This window comes from Acipenser ruthenus, chromosome 3 (genome assembly GCF_902713425.1).
Source record: "Acipenser ruthenus chromosome 3, fAciRut3.2 maternal haplotype, whole genome shotgun sequence".
Classification (NCBI taxonomy): domain Eukaryota; kingdom Metazoa; phylum Chordata; class Actinopteri; order Acipenseriformes; family Acipenseridae; genus Acipenser; species Acipenser ruthenus.
Genome location: NC_081191.1, coordinates 93,052,952 through 93,074,338, shown reverse-complemented (window position 1 = coordinate 93,074,338; position 21,387 = coordinate 93,052,952). Strand labels below are relative to the sequence as shown.

Below are 21,387 nucleotides of genomic sequence, written 5' to 3'. Positions count from 1 at the left end.
GCGCATTAAGGAAGAGTGATAAGTGTCCAGAGGGAAAAGAGGAGTTCTACAGGTGCTGTCTAAAGAGGTGAGTCTTGAGGAGGCGCCGGAAGGTGGTCAGGAACTGGGCAGTCCTGACATCATTCCACCACTGCGGGGCGAGGGTGGAGAAGGAGCGGGCTCTGGAGGCAGGGGAGCGTAGAGGAGGTAGAGCCAGTCTTCTAGTGTAGGAGAAGCAGAGAGGTCGAGTGGGGGTGTAGGGAGAGATGAGGGTCTGGAGGTAGCTGGGTGCAGTCTGGTCAAGGCATCTGTAGGCGAGTACAAGAGTCTTGAACTGGATGCGAGCGGTGATCGGGAGCCAGTGGAGTGAGCGGAGCAGTGGAGTTGCGTGGGAGAAGCGAGGCAGAGAGAACACCAGGTGAGCAGCGGAGTTCTGGATGAGCTGGAGCGGATGGGTGGCAGACGCAGGGAGGCCAGCCAGGAGGGAGTTGCAGTAGTCTAGGTGGGAGAGTACCAGGGCCTGGACAAGGAGCTGGGTGGCGTAGTTGGTGAGGAAGGGTCGGATTCTTTGTATTTTCCTCAGGAAGAATCGGCAAGTGCGTGCCAGAGTGGAGATGTGCTGGGAATACGAGAGGCAGGGGTCCATGGTGACTCAGAGATTCTTAGCTGAGGAGAAGGGAGAGTGTGGTTGATTCCAGAGGAATGGAGATAGAGAGATCAGTTTATTTAGCACAATATGTAGGTCTCCCAACCAAACTGTTGTTTTAAAAAAATTATAGGTTCCATGTTATTTGTAGCTATATATGTTCTTTAAGCATCAGATCTATGCAATTGTTCCTGGGAACTAGTAGGAGGTCCTGCTTGGTTTTTAAAAAATACAAAAAGAAAACATCATTTTGAAACTAGTCAAATAAAGCAAGCTTGAATGCTGAAAAAGTCATTTATGATTGCTTGTTTTCTTCTAGATAATTGGGTTGAAACTGAAAATGTATTTACGTTTCATGAAACTGAAATTTCAAGCCACTAGTCTAGTTGTGTTTCTGAAATGAGGCGGTCAGTGGCTGGGGGATACACCAGCAGCAGTCATTTGCAGAATGGCTGTTAGGCCACGAGCCACCTGTGCAGTTCAGTAGCTGCATTTACTTCGTTCTGAGATCCTCAATGTTAAGAAATATTAGGCTAGTCTTATTCTAACATTGAAGCAGACTGAGCAACTCCACTAATCATGAAACCCAGGTTTTAGGGATGACCCAAGTTCAATACATTATTATTATTATTTATTTCTTAGCAGACACCCTTATCCAGGGCGTCTTACAGTCGTAAACAAAAATACATTTCAAGAATCACAGTACAAGTATTAATACAATTAAGAGCAAGATAAAATACAATGACTTCGGTTCTAGCAAGTACAAGTATATGACAAAAAACGATTCAATAACGGAGCAGATAACAGTGCCAGTGATAGTTACATCAGGATATAATTAAACACAAAATACTACAGATTAAATAACAGTTGTGACAAATTACAGTACTCTAAAGTACAGGATTAAATGCAGTAAAATAGGATGCAGATAAGTGCAAGTAAAGCACATTAAGGAAGAGTGATAAGTGTCCAGAGGGAAAAGAGGAGTTCTGCAGGTGCTGTCTGAAGAGGTGAGTCTTGAGGAGGCGCCGGAAGGTGGTCAGGGACTGGGCAGTCCTGACATCTGTAGGAAGGTCATTCCACCACTGCGGTGACTCCGAGGTTCGTAGCTGAGGAGGAGGAGGGAGAGAGTGTGGTAGATTCCAGAGGAATGGAGATAGAGAGATCAGAGGAGGGGGAGGAGGAGGGAAAGAAAAGGAGGTCAGATTTAGAGAGGTTGAGTTTGAGGTGATGCGAGTGCATCCAGGAGGAGATAGCAGACAGACAGGTAGAGATACGGGAGGAGATGGTGGAGTGAGAGGTGGGGAAGGAGAGGAAAATCTGAGCATCATCAGTATGGAAATTGTATGAGAAACCATAGGATGCGATGAGGGGGCCCAGGGAGTGGGTGTAGAGAGAGAACAGGAGAGGACCCAAGACTGACCCTTGGGGGACTCCTGTTGAAAGAGGGTGAGGTGTGGAGGTTGCTCCACGCCAGGTTACCTGGTAAATGTGGTTGGAGAGGTAGGAGGAGAACCAGGCCAGAGCAGTGCCAGAGATTCCCAGGTCAGCGAGAGAGGATAGTAGAATAGAGCGATCGACAGTGTCAAAGGCAGCAGAGAGGTCAAGGAAAATTAGGACAGAGGAGAGAGAGGCAGCTCAGGCAGAGTAGTGAGTTAGTGTGAGACAGGAGGGTGGTTTCAGTGGAGTGAGCAGAGCGGAAGCCAGATTGGAGAGGGTCGAGCAGAGAATGGTTGGACAGAAAAGCAGAGAGCTGGCGGTGTACAGCCCGCTCGAGGATTTTGTAGAGGAAGGGTAGGAGGGAGACAGGACGGTAGCTCTGGAGGGAGGTGGGGTCGAGGGTAGGTTTTTTGAGGAGGGGAGTGACAGAGGCTTGTTTGAAGGCAGAGGGAAATAGACCAGAAAGGAGAGAGGTGTTGAGAAGGGAGGAGATGATGGGAAGTAGAGCAAGAGCAGCAGCTTGAAAGAGGTGAGTGGGGAGGGGGTCCAGGGCACACGTGGTGGGTTTGTGACCGTGGAGCAGGGAGGAGAGGTCAGAGTCTGAGAGGGGAGAGAAGGTGGAGAAGGAGGGTGAGTTAGTAGGGGATGCAGTGGGTGTACGGGTTGGAACGGGAGGGGGTGCGGGGGAGGGAGAGGTTTAAAGAGTTTGCGGATATCTGAGATTTTAGAAGAGAAGAAAGAGGCAAAGTCATCAGAGGAGATAGAGGAGGGAGGAGGAGGGGGGAGGGTTTAGGAGGGAGGAGAAGGTAGAGAATAGTTTACGTGGGTTGTTAGTGGAGGCTTGGGTTATAGATTGGAAATAAGAACATTTAGCAGAGGAGAAGGAGGAGAGGAGAGAGTGATAGAGGTCTAGGGCAGCAGGGAGTTTGGTTCTCTTCCATTTCTTTTCAGCAGATCGCAGTGTGGTTCTTGCTGAGCGGAGCGCAGAGGAGAGCCAGGGTTGGGGGACAGAGGGAGTCAAGGGAGGAGAAGAGGGTGGAGGTAGCAGAGTCTACAGAGAGTTGGGAGAAGGAGTCTATAGGAGGGAGGTGAGAGACAGCAGTGGTGGCAAGGACAGAGGGGAGGTTACGGCGAGAGATGACAGTGGGGGTAGGAGGAGCAGGGAGAGAGGGGAGAGACAGAGAAAAAGAGATGAAATAGTGATCAGAGAGGTCCAGGGGGGTGACAGAGAGGGTGGAGGGGCAGCAGGCCCTGGAGAAGGTGAGGTCCAGTTGACGGACAGCTTTGTGGGTACGAGGGGATGGAGAGAGAGAGAAGTCGAAGGAGTGAATGAGAGGAAGGAATCCGGCAGAGTGGCTGGGGTTGGAGAGATGGATATTGAAATCACCTAACAGGACAGTTGGGGTAGACAGAGAGGGGAGGGAGGAGAGTAGATAGTCAAGTTCATCGAGAAAGTGAGTGAGAGGTCCAGGGGGACGGTACAGTACAATTAGCAGGAGTTGACAAATAGAGGTTAGTTGGACGGCATGAAATTCAAAGGTGTTAACAGAGAGTGCGGAGAGGTCGGAGGGGACAGAAGAGTAAGGAGGGAGAGAGAAGACCAGTCCCACCTCCCTGTCCAGTGAGACATGGGGTATGGGACAGGATGTAGAGAGAGGACAGGGCGGCAGGAGTAACAGTGTTATCAGTGGACAGCCAGGTTTCAGTGAGAGCAAGGAAATCGAGAGAGAGGTGGGAGGCAAAGGCAGAGATGAAATCAGCTTTGTTAGCAGAAGAGTGACAGTTCCAGAGTGCACCAGAGAGAGTGTGAGGGGGGAGAGGGTGAGGAGGGGGGGGAGGTGGGGGAGGCAGAGGGATGAGGTTAGAGGGGTTGGAGGAGCAGCGGCAGAGAGAGGGCAGAGGACGAGAGCAAGAGGACAGAACAGGGATGTGAGAGACAGTCATAGCAGTCTACATCAGTGGCTCCCAAACCGGTCCTGAGGACCCACTGTGTCTGCTGGTTTTCATTCCAACTGAGCTCTCAGTTACTTACTAGATCCTTAATTGAACTGGTAATTTGCTTAATGAGACTTTTTTTTTTTTTTTTTAAATAATTTTCAGCTCTTGACAGTTGCAGATTTCAAGTTAGCTGTAACATTTTATAAGCAACTTGAACTCTGCTACTGTTTAAGAGCTGAAAACAATTAAAAAGGTCTAATTAAGAAAATTACCTGTTCAATTAAGGGCCTAGTAAGTAATTGAGAGCTCAGTTGGAACAAAAATCATCAGACAGTGGATCCCCAGGACCGGGGTTGGGAACCACTGGGCTATATATTTGCATGAAGCAGGAATGGTCAAAGTTGGCTCCTCCACTCCTGGTCTTTGTTCCAGTCCTGTTCTAAATTATTTAATTGAACCAACGAAACCTCCATTCAGCCCTTGCATTAGTTAAAGAGCTCATTGTATCTGTGAAACCGGGAGTGGAATAGTCCTCCAAGACAGGGATTGGACACCCCTGGTATTATTATTATTATTATTATTATTATTATTATTATTATTATTATTATTTATTTCTTAGCAGATGCCCTTATCCAGGGCGACTTACAATTGTTACAAGATATCACGTTATTTTTATATACAACTACCCATTTATACAGTTGGGTTTTTACTGGAGCAATCTAGGTAAAGTACCTTGCTCAAGGGTACAGCAGCAGTGTCCCCCACCTGGGATTGAACCCACGACCCTCCGGTCAGGAGTCCAGAGCCCTAACCACTACTCCACACTGCTGGTATAAAGTAAAGCCAGCGCTCTCTGTAGGTTCAAACAGAAAGATACTCCACCATACCTTTTAGCTAGAGCCCTGAAAGGTTCATACTTGTACAAACATTCTTCTCTGTCTACACTAGCAACAGCATCCTTTTGCTTGGTTTTGGTATTTCTAAGATATGATGATATTGTGAGGATTCAATCTTATTGACACAACCTGCCTCATGGTTAAATATACTCTGTCCTACCAACACCCCTCTCTCTCCTTAAACAGGGACACAAACTACTCCAGTGGCACTCAACTCTGCCCTCAAGACCCATTCCAGTCCTAGTCTTTATTCCAACCCGGTCCTAAATTACTTACTTGCCTCTTAACCGCTTCAATTAACCACATTAGAACCTGCTGGGAAGTACAAACCTGGACTGGATTAGATTGAGGGGGACTCTGTCCTGGTTTACTTTGAGTTTAATAAGACACACCGAGTCTGGGAAACAGCTATGCAATCAGAGGATTATTTCTATCCCTGCAGACCAGTAATGAAATACTCCACAGTTTTGGTAAAAGCCATTAAAAAAAAAAAAATAAAATAAATAAATAAATACACACACAACACACATACACCAATTTCCAACAATCATTTTTTTATTTGAAGTAACAGAGAGGTCTTCATATTACTTGGATGAAATGAGCAGTGTTTATAAAACAGAATGCATTCTTTACAATGAATGTAAAAAATATATATATATATATTTTTTTGCTCTGCAGTACCTTAAGCAAATTAAAATAAAAAAGAAAGTTACAATATATAAAAAGACAAAAATAAGGTCATTGTGAAATAAACAAGATCAAACACAAAATAAAATAATAAGAATAATAATAATAAGATGACATTAATAAATATCCAGGTTTTCTTCAGAACAAGCAATTTTTTTATATATATACAAAATAGTAGACAACTTATTTACAGAACCTGGTGCCCTCTTGTTGGCACAAACACAAAAAATAAAATAAATTATACAAAAGCAAGGCAGCAAAGCAGTTATACCTGCAGCAGATCATACTGCAGATGAGCTCTATGCAGAGAACCCTAGGAATGTGCGCCTAACCAGCACATGCAAGGGCCAGCACATATTGAATGCCTGTCAAATACAAACCGTTTTGTAAATGGGATTTACTACTGTTTGATATGTAGCAGTGCTCTAAACAGTTTGAACAGTCTACTGTATACAGTAACTTCTGACAGGGGGCCGAACAAATATTATTACTCTTCAATTGCATATTGATAATAAATTACAAAATAGATACCATATCACTTGATTGTAAACCCAGCAATATATCCATTAAAGTGTTGCAAAGCCTTAATATTACATTTTTTTTTTTGCAGGTTAAAAAATGTTTGCATATATTTTTGTTCTGGGAATTGCCAAATCAATAGGTGTGTTGAGTGTAACATGGCCACGGTGTAAAATCTTTTGCTCCAACCTTATTGTCAAAACGAAGCACTGGTGTTGATGCAGTTCAGAAAACAAACTTTTAAATATATTAATCCTCCATGACAGTCAAACAGAGATTAAATGCTTGACAACGATAACCTTCATTACTATCAAATAAAATAGTTCTGTTTATTATATATTACAAATCTTTCAGAATTTGCAAAATAGTTTATTTTAAATAGTTTTTTTTTTTAGCACAAAAGGTATTTTAAAAAGACAAATGTGATTCCTTCTAAAATAGTCTTTGATTTTCTTAATACAGATTAATTTTGATTCTATATGCAATTTATTTACAAAAATTATAAATATTTGACACGCTACACATTAAGCAAAAATCGACCCATATACCTCAACATTTTACTTTTGCTTTTTGAAAAGTAAAATTACTAAGAACCAATTGCACAGTCCCACAGTAAATATAGCCCCCCTGGATTGTGCTGGCTGCTGTAGATGGTTCCTCTGCATAACAGGCACAAGACTGGGCCACCCTGGACAGAGTGACCAAAGCACTAATTAAATAAATTCGAGCCAAATCATGTAAATCCAAATGTACTAAAACAAGGAGACAAACTAAAAGAGTTGAGCATTTACCGGTTTCTCACTGTAACACCTGCTCAGCACTACAGACATCTTATATGCCACCCCACCCAAGACTTCTTTCTTTCTTTCTTCTGTAAGTTTCATTAAAGAAAGGTAAACAGTTGAGGAAAGCAATGTTTAGTTTTGGGATGGTGCTACTAAAAAACAAGATTGCACTTTCAAAAAGCCCACCTAACAAAGCCACAGGGCCTCTGCTCCTCTGAATAAATACATATTAGCTGCATAAAATAAATTCGAAGATGTAATACTTTTGAGGTATTACAGATTCTAGTTTGTTTTACACATGGAGTTTTAAAGCATTACGCTGGTAATAAATATAAATGTTATGATTGCTGTAACTCAAAAGCAGTGCTGCACACAAACACCACAACTCCAAAACCCATGTGCTGCTCAGGAATCTCTCAACACATCAGAAAGGAAACGCGAGTACCATGTGACAGCTTTCGTGTTATTAAAAGAGAGCTGAATGCTTGCCAGGGGTAAAGTATCTGAAATCACATGATAGTGAAGCTGCCCAACCAGCTGCTCCTTTTAAAAAGCACTAGGTAACAAAACCAGCAACTGCAATGAACAGAGTGAATGGCTCTAGCATTAGAGAAATGCACTCAGCTATCATGGGATTGAACTGCACTCACCCATCATGGGATTGAACTGCACTCACCCATCATGGGATTGAACTGCACTCACCCACCATGGGATTGAACTGCACTCACCCATCATGGGATTGAACTGCACTCACCCATCATGGGATTGAACTGCACTCACCCATCATGGGATTGAACTGCACTCACCCATCATGGGATTGAACTGCACTCACCCATCATGGGATTGAACTGCACTCACCCACCATGGGATTGAACTGCACTCAGCTATCATGGGATTGAACTGCACTCAGCTATCATGGGATTGAACTGCACTCAGCTATCATGGGATTGAACTGCACTCACCCATCATGGGATTGAACTGCACTCACCCATCATGGGATTGAACTGCACTCACCCATCATGGGATTGAACTGCACTCACCCATCATGGGATTGAACTGCACTCACCCATCATGGGATTGAACTGCACTCACCCACCATGGGATTGAACTGCACTCAGCTATCATGGGATTGAACTGCACTCAGCTATCATTTGATTTGATATTTTTCTATAAACCACTATAAGGACAGCGGTGCCCTGATTAAGATTAAATCCAAGGAGAAGTCTGGTTGCACTTAATTTTCCTTCTTAAGATGCCTTTTAGATGCACTCTGAATGCAAGTTTAGGACAAAATAATAATAATAATAATAATAATAATAATAATAATAATAATAATAATAATAATATTTCTTAAAATAAAATACTAGCAACAAATAAAAAAAATTGAAACATTATACACACACATATACACGTGGCAGCTTTTACAACAAACACACTTAGAATTTGACTAAAGTGTCATTGTTAAAAAACAAAAGCTCCCCAGCCTTTTGTGATTTCTCTGCAGACCTTAGGCTACAGAAAAGGCCAAAGAGTTTGAGTAGAATGTGTGCGTTAGCTGCCAGTTTGTACTTTTACTGTGCACAGTTTGATTCGTACTACATTTTTTGGAGGCTAAGTAAGAAATATCTTTTATATACACATTATAATATATATATATATATATATATATATATATATATATATAAATCACAGCTTTCTTAATCAATCAAGTCTTCCAATAAAATGTAAAAAACATTATATATATATATATATATATAATACACACACACAGTCCTCATTAAATTAGTTTCTCTTTTTAAATTGTCAGTTTTTGTAAAGATTGAAACTGTACTGTATTTTACACCTTCACAGATTCCATTATTGACGACTTGATGGCTTCTTCAAGGAGCTGATTGTCTGTAAAAGCAGCGGGGGGTTCTGGGACGGATTCCGACACGCCAATTAGGGACTCCAAAAAGCACGTGCCGGGGTCCCCGTTTTGGGGGAAGCTGGGATAACTGGGGAGCTGGAACTGAAGAAAGCTGTCCAGATTCTCATATTCTTTCAAGGAGTTATAAAGAGGACCAGGGCTATAGTCCGGAAATCCATGGAAGAACTCGAAATCCGAGTCAGACGAGAGGCTCAGGTCCATGTAGCTTGGAGATGAGTGATCAATCGAAGGGGACGGGGTGCTGGGGAATGCCTGGCTTGAGCCACTGCTGTGGAACATCATAGTGTCTTGGTTGGCATTTTCATCCAAGCACTCTGAAATGCTGGACATGTGGCCGCACACATGCCCGCTACTGCTGTCCCCTCCATTCGTGTTGTGTTGGGGGCCCTCGACAATATTATCGTTAAAGAAGTCCAAGGTGTTGAAGCAGCCAATGTTGACCTGTCGCTGCCGGTCGCAGCTGTCACCACTGCAGCTGCTACTGCAGTCCTCATTGTCCGAGTCATTAAAGCTGAGAATCCTGGCCAGCCCATTGTGATCCACATCAGACTGCGGCTTGTCAGACTGAGGGCTGCTGCTGCCAGCACACAGCCCAGAGGAGTACTCGCTCTGGCTCGAGGAGCTGGAGGAGTCTGTCATGTCGCTGCTGCAGCTGTTCTCTCCGATGGGGTCCAGCTTGGCGCTGAAGTGAAAGCTGGGGCTGGCGGGAATGGCCTGGAGCTCCTCCTCCGACTGGAAACCAAAGGGGTTCTGCTGCTGCTGCCTCCCACACTGCTCCCCGGTGTCCGTGCTCTCCTCCAGCCACTGCCTCCTCCCACACTGCTCCCCGGTGTCTGTGCTCTCCTCCAGCCTCTTCTCCAGCTCCAGCTTCATGATGGTGTGGATGTAGTGTGTCTGAACGCGGCTCGAGTTGAACTCGATCCGGCCCTGCGTGTTCCCACAGCCGTCCTTTGTGCAGCCACAGGGAAACGAAGAATGATCCATCTGCGGGGAAGGGAAGAGACCATTGTTAAAGCCAATTCCTTTTAAATACTGAGAAGACGTCTTTCATTCACAGCCAGTCCTAACCATGGGCATAACTAGCTATGAGGACACAGAGGTCGTGTCCTCAGTTGTTTTTCTGCATCATCAATGCTGATGCTCATGTAAAGATTCTGGTTAAGTACAAAATAGTCCTTAACTCTTTTGGCTTGCTGTGTAACATAGATTTGGAGGTTGAATAGTAAATACCAAGCAGTCACAAATACTGCCAGCTATAGCTTGAAACCTAAGTTTGACCTGGGTAGAATGCTGGTTATAACACTGGTCCTAACAGAAGCCCTACCTGGCACTTGATCCCAGCCAGGCTGCAGCTGCAGGTCTCGGGCTCGCAGAAGCCCTGGCAGTCGCAGCCGCAGTCCTCCCGGGAGAGCCGGATGGCGTGCAGCTCGCGCTTCTCCTCCTTGTCGATCTTCTTGACACCAGCGGCCTTCAGCAGCGCATGCCGTCTCTTGGATGGATAGGGATGGAGGAAGAAGCCACCCTCGAAGTCCACTCCGCTAATGTCAATGTCATCTTCAGATACGTCATCCAACGTCAGCTGGGCGGCCTCTTTGGACTCCGCAGTACCATTTTTAGCTAGCTGTAAAACAAAAAACAGTGTGTCAAGAGTATGGCATAATGAGGCTCAATGCAGCTGTTAATTACTACTGTATGACTTTGAAGGAATATGTTCATAAAAAAGAACAGCCTGAACGGAGAAGACTGCCTTGTTTGCCACCACTCTGAGCAGCAAACGAATGGTAAACACGCCTCAGCGACGTACCTCTTGCTTGAGGACTTCCAGTTTCTCCTCCCGGAGACGATCCTTGAGCTTCTCCCTGCGGAGGTGCTGCTGCTCCTGAGCAAACTCAGACAGTGTGTACCGCCTGCAGGCGCTGTGCTGCCTGCCCATGCCCAGGGTGCAGCCCCCCCTGCTGGCCACGCTGGTGAAGCCCTGACAGCGCGGGAAGAAGAACACGGTGACCTGATCGAATTGCACGGTGTTTCTCCGAATCCGCTTGGCTCTCTTCAAGATTGACGTAGCTGAAAAAGGAGGGGGGGAAGCAGAGTGTTAAAACGCACTGCCACAAATAAGACATTCCCAGATCAATAGTGTTACCGTACCTTAAGGGTATGAAAAGTTATTGGGGTAGATTCTGAAAGCTATTGACACCTGAATCATTAGCGCAATGCAAAAGAAAAAAAAAAAAAAATGAAGAAATGTAATACTTCATTCAAGCCCCTGAATTAAAAGGCTGGTTTGACAAAAGTATTGGGTGCGTTTCTCCTTTCTGAAAATTGGGTGCTAAAGACGCATTGGAGTAAATAACTCTGGGTTTAAAAGGCATGTCATATGCAGACAGGCTTAAAGAATTGAATCCATTTAGTCTTGAACAAAGAAGACTACGCGGCGATCGGATTCAAGCATTCTAAATTCTAAAAGGTATTGACAATGTTGACCCAAGAAACAAGGACCAGGGGTCACAAATGGAGATTAGATAAAGGGGCATTCAGAAGAGAATTGTGAGGGTCTGGAACCAACTCCCCTGTAATGTTGTTAAAGCTGACACCCTGGGATCCTTCAAGAAGCTGCTTGAGATACTGGGATCAATAAGCTATTAACAACCAAACGAGCAAGATGGACTGAATGGCCTCCGCTCGTTTGTAAACTTTCTTATGTTCTTATGAAATGTAGTCCATTGTCTTTTATCCCTGAACTTGTTTTTCACTTGCAGTGTGTATGGATGATATTTTCTGCACAAGGCAAGTCAAAGCCATGCCGTACAACTACATAACTATCCACCCAGTTAAAGGAAGCTTCACAACTAAACCACACATAGCACATAATTTAATAGACGCCATACTTTCTGTAGCTTTCTCGCAATTTATAAAAAGACTACTTGGCATACCTTGGCTATGTTTTAATTGAACATACATCTGTTTTGTTATCGTATTAAAATGAGCTATGTTATGACTAGTAAAGCGTGGAATGTTTTAGTAGGCAGTCATCCAAGGTACCTGGAAGAGCCATTTTAAGGCTCAATAAACAGTGCATCCAAACAGCTGTTGCCACAGTACTTCCCAGAGTACGCCACCAGATGGAGCCAGAGCTGTTTGGTCAGGCAGAATATTGCTGAAGTTTTATAATCACACACACCAAGCAAGATTTTTGAGTTGCTTTAAAGAAGTCCATTAATCAAGGAAGCACAGTAATGAGTGCAGCTCCAAACAGAACAGCATTTGCTTTATTAATGTCAGTCTGCCTGCCCCCCCCCCCCCCCCCCCATACATATCCTGTGTGCGTACAAAATGGGTAAGCAAGTAACAGATGCTTGTCGGGGCTGTGTCTGCTGCACAAACCACGTCTCGCACTGAAAATGAACTCCAGTAAACAGGCAATGAAAATGAACCAAGCTGGTGGTTTCATGCATCCAAGCTCTGTACCTGCACACTACCTACATGAAAAGCTTTCAAAAGAAGGCCAACCACAACTGGTTCAAAAATAAGATGCGGTTTTCCTTTCATGGGGATGGGGGTTATAGTCCCCTTATTTCTTACTTTCTTGCTTTCAGTGACCTAAATCACTAACTAAGACATTCACTTTTTTATGCCAAACTGCCAGCTGAACCCCCACCCCCCAGTTTCACACACACAGAGGCTGTTATTGTTTCAACAGGACTTGAACTACAAGGCATTCGGAGATGGTGCTGTGCTTTTATTTGCATAGTGTTTCATTGTGCAAACTGGCTGCGAGGAAAAGCACACAAAGCCTGAGTTTATTATTTCTAGAATGCATTCCTGTGTTTAAAAAAAAAAAAAAAAAAAAAACCACACACAGCTGGTAAATGAGTTAATGTATTAAACCTGTAGCACAAATGTACAGTCCTTCTGCAAACAGAACCCCTCTCCCCCACACCTAAACACTTTCCAGTGAAAGCAAGGATATCAAGCTGCACGATTTGAGCTGAAGTGCATGCTCTCCCTTACTCAGCAGCCCCTGACTGGATGCCTGCCAAGGAGCCAGTCAGAGTGCATGGTGTTCTGTGTGCCAGCAGTGGCAGCGCACGTCACTGAAGCGCCTCGCAAGCTGGATTCCTGCCCAAGTGCTGGAGGACCGGGGCCAGGAACTGTCTGTCCTTTATCCCTGTCAATCCTCGCTGCTCACGAGATCCATGCAAGGGCTTTTGTGTACACACTCACAGAGATTAGCAGATGTTGACGATTTGTGATTTGCTAATAATGCCTGGCCTCTTAATTTATTATTGCTTCCGTGGTATTATTTTTTGTTTCATATCACAGGCAGCTGCACTTAAAGAAATCGCCCCGCAAATCTGCAAACGAGACACTGAATGATGTTTGTAAAGTTTTTAATTCAAAGAATGTTGTATCCTTGTTACTCTCTGTGTTTTCATGTGTTTGGAATTGCTAATCCGTTCTCTTTGCCAGAATATTGTTTGGTTTGCAAACGGATTTCCCCCCCGACTGCAGAAATACTTACTGGTGAAATGAGCTGGCAAGGAGCTGGGATTGCTGGGTCTGGAGTCCAGGGTCTCGGGGGAGGAGCTCTCCCCGTCCGACTCCCATCCTGAGGAGGAAGAGGGGGATGAGGAAGAGTAGCAAGGGTCCTCGTCCAGCTTTCTCTTGAGTACCCCGCTCATGGTTGATGTGATCTACTCAGTCAATCTGCTGGGACAAATGGGAGAAGGAACAGGTAAGGGAGTGAAAACCACTGGCTACATCCCATAAGAATCAGACATTATCAGGAGGCCATTGATTTATTTATTTTATAGTGAGAGAGAGAGAGAGAGGAGAGAGAGAATCTCTCTATAAATAGATATAATCTCTCTCGATAGATAGATAGATAGATAGATAGATAGAGAGATAGAGAGAGAGAGAGAGAGAGAGAGAGATAGAGAGAGAGAGAGAGATAGAGATAGAGATAGAGAATGATGAGAGTTCACCATTTCACAAAACACAGCTGCTCTTGGAAATCAATGGACCTGGTATTGTGATGGCTCCACAGTACCATTTGGTTGAACAAGTGTATTTGATGTGTGAGCCCCCTACATTCTGATCAGATTCATTGAGCTATCCTGCTATTTGTTTCTGTATACTAGTGCACGCCACTGGAGAATATAAATCTCGGTTTAGGAACAGTATTAATCATGCATAGCCATTCAAGCCTGTGCTCACACAACACTCATCTTGGATCCATGTTGTTAGCTGGTTACCAGTGCCCTAATAAGCTACAGTCAGTCCTGCTCATTCATTAGCAAAGAAGCAAGTGCCAGTTTCCACAACGTGCACAACAAGGGGGGGGGGTCAAGAGATCCCATTACTGTGCACTGTGCAAACCTGCCCTTTCTGACCTTTGGGGTTGGTCAACTGAGCTGGAAATCCAAAGCAAACTCTACTGCAAACAGACACTGCACAGGGGCTCTGCTAGGTTACTAACAGAATCCCTTGCATGCAAACAGACAGGTCCTTCAAAAGCAATACAATTAAAGGAAAGCCACGAAATCAGTAGTTTTACATTTAGATTTGCTAATTCAAAAAAGAGTCCCATCCTGGAAACACAGCATACTTTCAGCCTGATAGGATGGGGTGTGTACAGTACATGCCCTTCTCAAGTGTAATTCTCCCCATTCACTCTCTCTCTCTCTCTCGAGTAATATAAACCAAGAAGGAATACAGCACAGTCATGAAACATGCGTGCGGAGAGGAGAGCTTCTTTAAACTCTGTCACAAGAAGGGCTGCTCCTGTCAGGAAGGGGGGTGGAGAGCCAGCACTGCATCACAGCTGATGCGCTGTACTGTAACTGAGTCAGCATGACTCAGGGAGAGCGTTAGGAATCATCTATTATGGCAATAAAGCACCACTGCCTACAAATTCCTGGCAAAAGGCTGGTGGTTAGAAAGTCATCTACAGATTACACGCAGTGCAGTGTGTGGGAGCGAATGACGACCATCACCTTTATCCATGACGTGCCCCAGTGGGGGCGTTTTGGATGACTGGTTGGAATTAGTTCGTTTCACAGCTTAAAAGGGAGATCAAACTTGCTCAAAGTGTCACTCCCTCTTTCTCGGAAGAAGCTTGTTAAATACAGTTAACATACGCTGCAGACAAAGTGCCCCCAAAAGACAGTGTTAGAGAAGCCCATTGGGATTGAAAGTGTCGGTACTCTAGAATTCCTTTCTAGAATGTGTGTTGGGGGAGGTGCTAATCTGCTTGTTTTTGTCTCTCCAGTTCCTAGGCGTTTGAAAGCAGACGCTGACCTTGCCTAAGCCCTCTCTGATGCCCCAAAATACAGAACCCTGCCTCTATACATTCTTAACCCTTGAAGGTACAAGGAAGCAGCCCACAAACACAAATGATGCCAGCTTTCTGGCACGAAACAGGGGGGTTCAAATTTACTGAGAGGTTGATCCTCCCAGTTGTCAGTTTCCTCCTTTTGATACTCAAGTCACTCTCAAATGTATTAAGAAGAAACTGTCTGAACAAGCGCTCATGTTCTAGGATTATAGACATAAGCAGTGCTTTCTTAGCGTTATTTTATTCCGATAATGCATACTTCTGTATTTGGAGACATTCAGATTTCTGTTGCCCTTCATTGCTTCCCTAAGCTCAGTATACCAATATACTTCAGTTTCAACCATTTTTTTAAAAACTTACATTTTGCATATTTCAGAATACCATTTGTTGCAATAGCTTCCAATTTAGTAATTTTTCTAAACCGCTTGGATGAGGCAGTTCTTTTTATTGCAACATTTGAGATTGTTCTGCATGACCGGGGGCCATGCCAATCCATTTAATTCTTAACTTAATCCTGAACAGGTGGACAGATAGCAAACTTGGCTTCTCTCCAGAAGTTTCAGAAGACAACTGGCCACCTGTTTCAACAATGTAGGTCTCTCCACGTAACACTATTACACTGAAAAATCCCTGCAATTACAAGATGGCAAATATATAGATTTAGTGCACGCCATTATTAATCTGAAATGCTCCATGCACAGTTTGCTTTCAAACCTGAGCAATAAAAAAAAACTGCTCAATTTGACACATTGAATTAAGTCTGGTGTCAAACGAAGTTCACACAGCCTGTTTAACATGCAAGTACACACATAATCAGCCCAAGTAACTGCATCGTGGGGCAAAGAATTCAAATGACAGCCAAGAGAAAGGGGTTCCTGGAGTGGATGGGAAGCGGGACTCCACTGTTAAACACAGGCACACAGTTTTTTAACCATGCATTCTATGTTGGATTGGATTTCGTTATTTTGCTTGGCTGCTGGAATCTGAATGCAGTTAAAAATGCTCTTCGTCAGCAGCATTATAAATTATTGGTCTTTGTTTCTAGATCTATCTGTCTATCCTTGGGTGTCACGTTCTTTGTGTTCTGCCAGGTAAGTTAAATAAAGAGGGGCATGAAGGTTAAAAAGGAAAGTCCATATATTTCCAGCAATCTTCAGCCCTCCGGTTACCGTGGGAAACGTGTTTCACCTCCTGCCTGGAGACCCGAGAGAAGCGGGTTTGAACAGAGTGGTGTGAAGCCTGAGCCGGGCCGACCCGAGTGTTCACCTGTTCTTCGCTACCCGTCACCCAGATGCTGCTCCTGAAGGGAAGCTGGCACCTTGAAACAAGCCTTCCTGTCAATCCGTTTCCACGGCAGGGGAAGACATGCAGCCTAAACCAAAGCGCTGTGTTCAGGGTGTTCACCTGGCAACGTATACCAATAGCCTGACGTGCGTCTGTTTCATGCAAACCACCTGGGGAAAAAATGGGACTGATTTGCATGGCAAAAAGCGAGAGAGAAAAAATAAAACATAAGCGTCTTTCTGTTTTGCACAGTTGTGGTTATGGGGTTTCCATGCCATATTTGACATGCTAGAAAACATGTTCTGATTAAATTATGGAAATAAATGTTTTTAGTGCAAATCATAATACATTGCCTTTGGGTGAAAAACACATGGCAGAGTTGCTCAATGTATATATTTTTTTTTTACAGTTTACTGTATGTCCTGCTGCATGTTACACACTGTACCTTTCCAGTGGGACATGACCTGTCGTCTCTCTGCAATAGTACATTGCGTTTTGTTTTTTTAATGTCTCAAATTCTCATTCTAATAAGAGACATGCCAGGTAGTCCAAGAACACTAGAAATAAAATACATTATTATTATTATACCAAAATGATACTATTGCTGGAAGACTGTGCTAATAAATATTCATGTTGCGGGACTTTTAAAATAAAAAAGCTACTTTTGAGTAGTAGAATAATGATTTCTGAACGACCAGCTTCATGGAAATAATGAATCTGACTGTGGGAGAGTTTAAACATACTGTATATTTACAGTGCCATAGCAAACCAATAGAGAACAGTACCTCCACCTTTCTAAACTAAGTGTTCAACACTGCCACCTTGTGGCACACCACCAGCAATGGGAACAGCTCTCCCCTGAGTAACCTGGTCCCTCCACAAAACTACAATGCTTCCAGGCTACATTCTGCCAAAGAGACATTCTGTTCCTTGGCTCCAGTTCCTTACTCATTCATTCCAAGCAGGGAAAAAATAAAGCTTTTAAAAACAAATAAATAACGATGGATCAAACCCACAGGAATTACACTCTGGCACCACAACTCCCACTGTTCTGGGGATTACATGACAAATATTTAACCCAGATGTGCTCCCTCCTCTCTCTCCCACTCTATGCTCTGCGGCCGATCCCCTGGAAAAGGAATTCAGTCCTGACATTTCCCAGTGCAACACCATTTTTGGTGCTCCTTAAGAATTCTGCAACTCTGTGGGATTAATGGAATGTGAGAGAACCCAAGGTTCATTCCATGCCTGGTTTGTGTAGCTACAGTAAGCAAGGTGCTGTTTTCTTTGTTCCAGCTAATACTTCAAACGCAACAATTGAAAGAGTTTTCTAATGAACAGATTTAAAAGCTCCCCCCACAAACACCCCCACCCCCACCCCCAACCCCAACCCCACCCAAGAAAACAGAGCTTAAGACAGGTCTCTGAAGGCACGAGTTTGCCTTTTGTTTTTAACTACATTCTATTGATAAGATGAACAACACCCTTGTACATTCTGATAAAGGGGACTATTCATTTCATAGGTGTAGGCTTCCTAGACCAATCAAGTTTCACTAACACAGGTTATGCAAAATTGTGAGATTTGCATCTCTGAGGAGAACCCACAAGCAACATTTCAATGCTTCCTTCTACACTGTACTGCACAGGGCAGGGATTACCCCTGTCAAAGACCCTGTGAGAATTTTAAGAGAGGACTTTCCCAGGGTGACCATGCTAAAGGGGACACTTGAGACCTTTGTAAAACTCTCAAGCCAAGTAATAAAAGCACAGGCGTGGGTACATGGGCAGAAGGTGACAAAGGATTCAGTGGAAGTGCTAATTAAGCTGTTCTGATGAAGTCACAGAGTAATATTTACCATTGAAAAACAAGTCCCTACCTCCCTCCCATTCTGTGCTGTTCACAGTATCTAGTTGCATCAAGCTGGCGTTTCACTGAAAATAATAGTAGTAGTAAAAGTGTGCCATTGCACACAGGGCTAGCAGGCTATTTCATCTCAACGTGACAGAATGTGTCCCTCCTGGTCATTAGAACATGCATGCTTTAAGAGGCCCCCACAGTTCCCATGCAGAAGTGCTGAGGGGGAATGAAGCCCCCCCCCAGGTGAATGTGTCTGGAGCACTGAGGTCAAAGTCCCAGCTCTGCTCACACTGGGATGTTCACTTTCCATACAACAGATGGGGCTGCGCTTTCCCATTCACACTTCAGGAGGATTTATGGAGTCAAAAACGCAACCCAGCAGAAACCAGAAGGCCAGTCAGACAGAGCAGCCTCTTTGCACATTTGTCCACCCACCCCGTTAAACTACAGACCTGGTAAGAGTGTCCTAAAAGAGAGCAGCTTATACTGAAGGGAGCTTTCATGATGTCACTCACTGTACACAATGTCTCTAGACATCTATTTTAGAATAACCAGCCACATCACTAAACACAATCTTGAATGAAACAAGATCCCAGATGTCTAGAATATGTTTTGAACAATATTAAAAAAAAAAAAAAAAAATCAACCATTCTGTTTTTATATCACAAAGGTGCAGAAATACTGTACTGTACTACAGCATATCGTGGATTTTTTTTTTTTTTTTTTTTTTTTTTTAACACAATATGAAATTTCCATTTGGTAATTATGAGGAACAATGCCATATGTTAGTAATTTTCCTGGAGTATTTTGCACCGCTCTTGCTGTATCACTGTGTGTGTATGTGAAAGACCCCATCCTCACACGTTTAACGAAGGAGATGGCTCAGCGTGCAGCCTACATTCAGAAACTAGAGATCATTACACCCCGTTGCTTTAGACCCCGGCCGCTTCATTAACTTGTTTTGAACTGCCCGTTTAAAGTTCGCATGGAGTCTCTAAGAAATGACTCGTTCTCTGATTGATTCAGTCATTTAAAAGAGTACGGTAAACACAACCGCAAGACGACACTCATCATTGAACATTACATTACAGGTATGTATGTAGCATTAAAGACAATAAGCAGACAAAAAACAATCATCTGACTCTATTAACACAGGTATGCAGGACCTTTGGTGATGCAATTGAATATGTCATTAGTGGAATTAACGACCATGGGGTAGCTGGGCTGTTTCGCATTTGTATGCAAAATATAAGCAAGAACCGACACAAAGGATCCCTCGTTTTAAAACAATTGGTATTAACGGTTAGTTACTGATGTATCGTTACTGTGGTTTCAACTAGCTCATGAAAGCTGTTGATTTACCCAACTCCTCTTCACACTTGAGGTTCTCATCCTCACTGACTAATGACAATTACTGCAACAGCAACACAGTATTGTGACGATCCCCCGTGACCTCGGGCCAGCTGCTGCGTAGGAGAGTCAATTCTGTAACAGTGGCTACTGCACACTGTGATATTATTATTATTTGTTTATTTAGGAGACGCCTTTATCCAAGGCGACTTACAGAGACTAGGGTGTGTGAATTATGCATCAGCTGAAGAGTCACAATTACGTCTCACCTGAAACTAAAGACGGAGCACAAGGAGGTTAAGTGACTTGCTCAGGGTCACACAATGAGTCAGTGGCTGAGGTGGGATTTGAACCCTCCTGGTTATAAGCCCTTTTTCTTTAACCAATGGACGTACACAGGCACGACCGTTTTATCCTATAAATCATCAGCCTGCAACAATGTCAGACGGCATATTATATCAATTAGCATAGCAAAACGCCACACAATGTATGCGCTTGCTGCTAAGACCGCTGGTGCCCAAACCATTACAGAATTATACCTCTCCTTGCTATGCACTAGACAACAATACTACAGTATTTGAAATGAATCGCATTTTCCTCGGCGTACCGCTTTCAAGACTACTTACTGTTGGCTTTGGCAAACGTCTAGGTATTTTTTTTTCTATTGGTGTGCAGCGCACAGGCAGATACTGCTAACGTTAGCCATTTCTAAATAAATCGAATCATTTTGGCCAGTGGCAAAATTTATATATTAAAAAAAAAAACGCTAAGTTACAGAAATAATCAAGCAAACAAACTCCATATGCAGATTAATGCTACTAATTATAAACCAAACGTGTAGCTCGATACACACACATTTCTCAAATAACCCACACAATGTTACATCTGACACAGATGTTATTTAAGAAGCGTACATTAAAATCAAAACTAAAAGCAAACTTGTACCTTCAACCCCCTGACTATATCAACTAGCCGGAACTTCCTTCAGAAAACAGAATGACCGCAGCTGCTTTTTATTTCCAGTTACACACGCCACATAGCATTCCAACTATTTGGCAGTAGTCCAGAATCGAGATCTTTAAACATTAATTGAACGTTCAGTGTTAAAAAATTGCCGACAAGCATAAAAATAAAAAGTAACCTACCAACAGTTTGTGTATCCGTCCACCATAAATGAAAGACAACAAAAATCCTTTTTGTGTTTGTGAAACAAATTCCTCACAAGCGAGCTTAGCCTCGCACAGTCTAGACTGCTGGTCGTTCTTTTCTTTTTTTTTTCGCCTCGGTCTGCATTAGAGCGTACCAGCCGAAGCTCGCGTTGTGTGATTCAACTTGCTCAGCAGCACCACCTTTTCGTCAGTGGAAAACTCCCTGTGTGTGACGCAAGCAGTGACACGGGGAAAGGGAGAGAGAGAGAGAGTCTGCCCACACGGCTTCCTGCCTTCCGAGTACCGGCCCCAGCGCTTGCACATCTTGAGAGCCAATCAGCTGCATTGTCTCTCTCGTCTCCCCCTGTAAACACTGCCTGAATGGGAATGCAATAACAAAAGGGGAGGGGGAGAATGGATGAGTTCTGTTCTGCTATCGCCTTGCCTACACTAAAATCGTCCACATAGTGTGTTAAAGTGTGTAACAGGGGGTGACTACCAATTATCTACATTATTGATTCTTTAAGATGTCACCTGTTGTACAAAAAGGCACTTCTTGTATATCCATTAAAGAAGTAAGGTAGGTCAGTTCTGAA

At 43.7% G+C, this 21,387-nt stretch overlaps 1 protein-coding gene across 3 annotated transcripts; it reads right to left on the bottom strand.

Annotated features, from left to right (window-relative positions):
- Positions 1-5,433: 5,433 nt before the first annotated feature.
- On the bottom strand, positions 5,434-21,115 carry csrnp1b (cysteine-serine-rich nuclear protein 1b). 3 transcript variants are annotated; one of them, XM_033992300.3, is made up of 5 exons: positions 20,789-21,115; positions 13,337-13,524; positions 10,622-10,881; positions 10,142-10,438; positions 5,434-9,801 (listed from the first exon to the last, which is right to left on the bottom strand). In XM_033992300.3, exons 2-5 carry the CDS (start codon positions 13,494-13,496, stop codon positions 8,725-8,727), a joined length of 1,794 nt encoding a protein of 597 aa, XP_033848191.3. In that variant the 5' UTR covers positions 13,497-13,524; positions 20,789-21,115; the 3' UTR covers positions 5,434-8,724. The 3 variants fall into 3 exon arrangements, with proteins under 3 accessions (XP_033848191.3, XP_033848190.3, XP_033848192.3); XM_033992299.3 differs by having other exon boundaries at positions 13,337-13,521; positions 20,789-21,114; XM_033992301.3 differs by lacking the exon at positions 20,789-21,115 and adding an exon at positions 20,589-20,701 and having other exon boundaries at positions 13,337-13,521.
- Positions 21,116-21,387: the final 272 nt, after the last annotated feature.